This window comes from Medicago truncatula, chromosome 4, assembly GCF_003473485.1.
Source record: "Medicago truncatula cultivar Jemalong A17 chromosome 4, MtrunA17r5.0-ANR, whole genome shotgun sequence".
Lineage (NCBI taxonomy): Eukaryota > Viridiplantae > Streptophyta > Magnoliopsida > Fabales > Fabaceae > Medicago > Medicago truncatula.
This window is the reverse complement of record NC_053045.1, coordinates 51,084,586-51,087,406: the sequence shown is the minus strand read 5'-3', so window position 1 is coordinate 51,087,406 and position 2,821 is coordinate 51,084,586. Positions and strand designations below refer to the sequence as shown.

Sequence of the window (2,821 nt, the reverse complement as noted above, 5' to 3'; positions counted from 1 at the left end):
GAGGGACAAAGATTCAAACAAAATATGTGTGACATTTTATTATCCTCTGTCAAAAAATAATAAGCCTTATTCCTAACGAGATGAAATTAGTACTATAAACTTTTGTTTTCAAAATTTCAAAATCAGGTCAGGTCAGTTAACAGTTAACACTTTATTGATAGCTCCAATACACCAACTAATTCTAGCTTGATTGGTGGGATAGGTACGCTAGTATTTTTGATTTATTGCATTACATTACCGGTCTTAGTCAAACTCTGCACTTCTCTGTCTGTCCCATGTGTCGGTAACAAACAAAGTAAAACAGAGAAAAAGTGTAACAAAGAAAGACATTGAGATCAACATAGAAACATGTAATACCAATAATTTTACAATATCAGATTCATATCAACTCTTCTGCAATTGCTTTCTCTTGGACAAGATTTTTCAGATTTGATTCCAAAGAGATTAACAACTAGAGGTTGTACTAGTAATCATGAAAAAACTACATCAAATCAGAAAAATCCAAAAATAAAAATATATTTTCCTAGCCAAAGAAATGACCAAACCAAACCATATACTATAATTAATTAATCAATCTATTATATAGTTGTTGTTGTCATTCTTTTTCCAACTTCCCTCCCTCCCTTGAATTAATTGACCAGCCTGCAGAGACAGTTGTTTGCTCGAGGGGTCATAATCAGCAACGAGAACCTTTCTTACAACCAAGTACACCAGCACCAGTCGTTATTGTACCAACTAGAGAAGATGGTCTTGCACTTAAACTTGATGCTCTTGCATAGCTTGATGATGCTCCTCCTGCTCCTGATGGTGTAAAAAATGCACCATTTATCAATAAATCCCCTTCTGATCTCCAATTCCATCCTTTCCATTCACCTTCTGGTGCATCCTCATGCTTTGTCACCTAAACAAATTTACATCACATGATTAAATGTGTTTGAATTTCGCCACTAAAATCATTCGAATAATTTTTTACAGGTCATGCCAACCAGAATCTCTAGGACACTGGTTAACATTTTCCTTTTTTAATCATGATAATTTCATTATTATTACCTCTTTGCTGAATCTGTCATCGGGGGCTACAAATCTGTTTCCTTGGCTATTGATGGTAGGGTTAGCACTTCCCCCAATAGCATACATTTCCCAGTGAGTATAGTCATTGTTTACCACATGAAAATAACCATGCCTACACCTGCAAACCATCACATATGTTTTTCTAATTTCAGCACTATGCACATGCACTATACCCCATACACTGAAACACTAATGACAAATTTTGACAAAGTAAAAAACAGGCACTCCCATACACATTGATTTCTACACTTTTCAAATTTGACTATTATCACCCCTTTTCCCACTTTTCATAAATCCCTTTATCTTTTTTCTTTTTTTGGAAATGGAAAACTCAATTCTCATATAACTTCATAAATAATTTATATATCATTAATTAAATTTAAATTAGTATATGATGATTACCTTGGCATTCTTTGAACAAGGCCTTCACCAAAGTGATTAAAAGCAATAGTAACTTGCATGTTCTTGTCTTGAGTATAAGTATCACTATGACCCAAAAGCATAACTTTATCATGGTGAGTCATATAATTGTTAGAGATGGTAATTGCAGTGGACCCATGAATAGCATCAATCAAACCATCATTACAGTTAGACAAAGAACAATGATCCACCCAAACATGACTACCACCAAAGATTGAAACACCATCACCGTCTGATACTGTTCTCCACCCATAATGTCCTGGAGAATCCCTCACCATAGCATTCCCACCTTGTTTACAATCATGTATATGTATACCATGTATTATAACATTAGTCACATACTGAATTGTAATACATGGACCACCAGCAATGTGAACACTAGCTCCTCTTCCATCAATGGTCTTGAATGAATTCATTATAAGCTCTTCTTTTAGCTGAATCACCATGTCTCTTGCAAAGATTATCCATAATGGTTCATCTTGAATCACAGCGAAACGAAGTGTACCGGGTTTTGGAGTCACTGGATCGTCGTCACCGGAATCTGTTACGACGTAGATTTTACCATTTTTACCACCAATGGCATTCTTACCGAACCCAATTGCACAATCTGCTAGCCTTTGTCTGTTTTTTTCCCAGTTTGGGTCACATCTCCAACAATCATCAATTGGGTTTCCACTTCCACATGAGAGGTACCCCAAATTTCTCCTAGCTAATGAGCCATTGATTTTCCTACACGAACATTACATAAAAATTCAAACATTAGTGAACTACTTTACTATACAAGCAAAAAAAAAATGTACATGATATAAATATAAATTTGAACTAAATATATGTACATTTTTGTTTATAATACTAGAGGGAGTATTGCATTGACATATAAATATTTTTACAAGAAAAAATAATTTAATTAGCTAGGGGACATTATTTGTGTGTTAAGCTAGTTTGGTTACCTGTTAACTTCTTGTGTAACCAAATCAGGGTCTTGAAGGGGTGAAGAGGAAATGAGAGAAAAAGTGAGGAGAGAGAGAAGGAAGAAGAGGGAGGAAGTAGTTGTAGTTGTCATGTTTAAGGTTGTAAAGGGAAGAAGAAGTGAGTGTGAGAAGAATGTACGTAGAATGGGTTGTATATAAAGGGATTAAAGGTGGGGGTAAATGGTGTGATTAAACTAAACATGTAGGACCCAAATTGTGTTTTGTGATTTCTGAATTTACGGGATGCAATTGGACAGTTTTGTCCGTTAAGCAAGCCCCAAATGATGGGGGGAAGGTCCAAACAGTCAAAGGTGAAAATAGTGTTGTACGTATAAAAAAGTAACGGAGGGATACTTTAG

General features: G+C 35.3%; 1 protein-coding gene across 1 annotated transcript; it reads right to left on the bottom strand.

Annotated features, from left to right (window-relative positions):
• Positions 1-329: 329 nt before the first annotated feature.
• On the bottom strand, positions 330-2,600 carry LOC11426383 (probable pectate lyase 22). The gene is made up of 4 exons (XM_003608861.4): positions 2,442-2,600; positions 1,474-2,220; positions 1,051-1,189; positions 330-901 (listed from the first exon to the last, which is right to left on the bottom strand). Exons 1-4 carry the CDS (start codon positions 2,552-2,554, stop codon positions 677-679), a joined length of 1,224 nt encoding a protein of 407 aa, XP_003608909.1. The 5' UTR covers positions 2,555-2,600; the 3' UTR covers positions 330-676.
• Between the last annotated feature and the right edge of the window lie 221 nt (positions 2,601-2,821).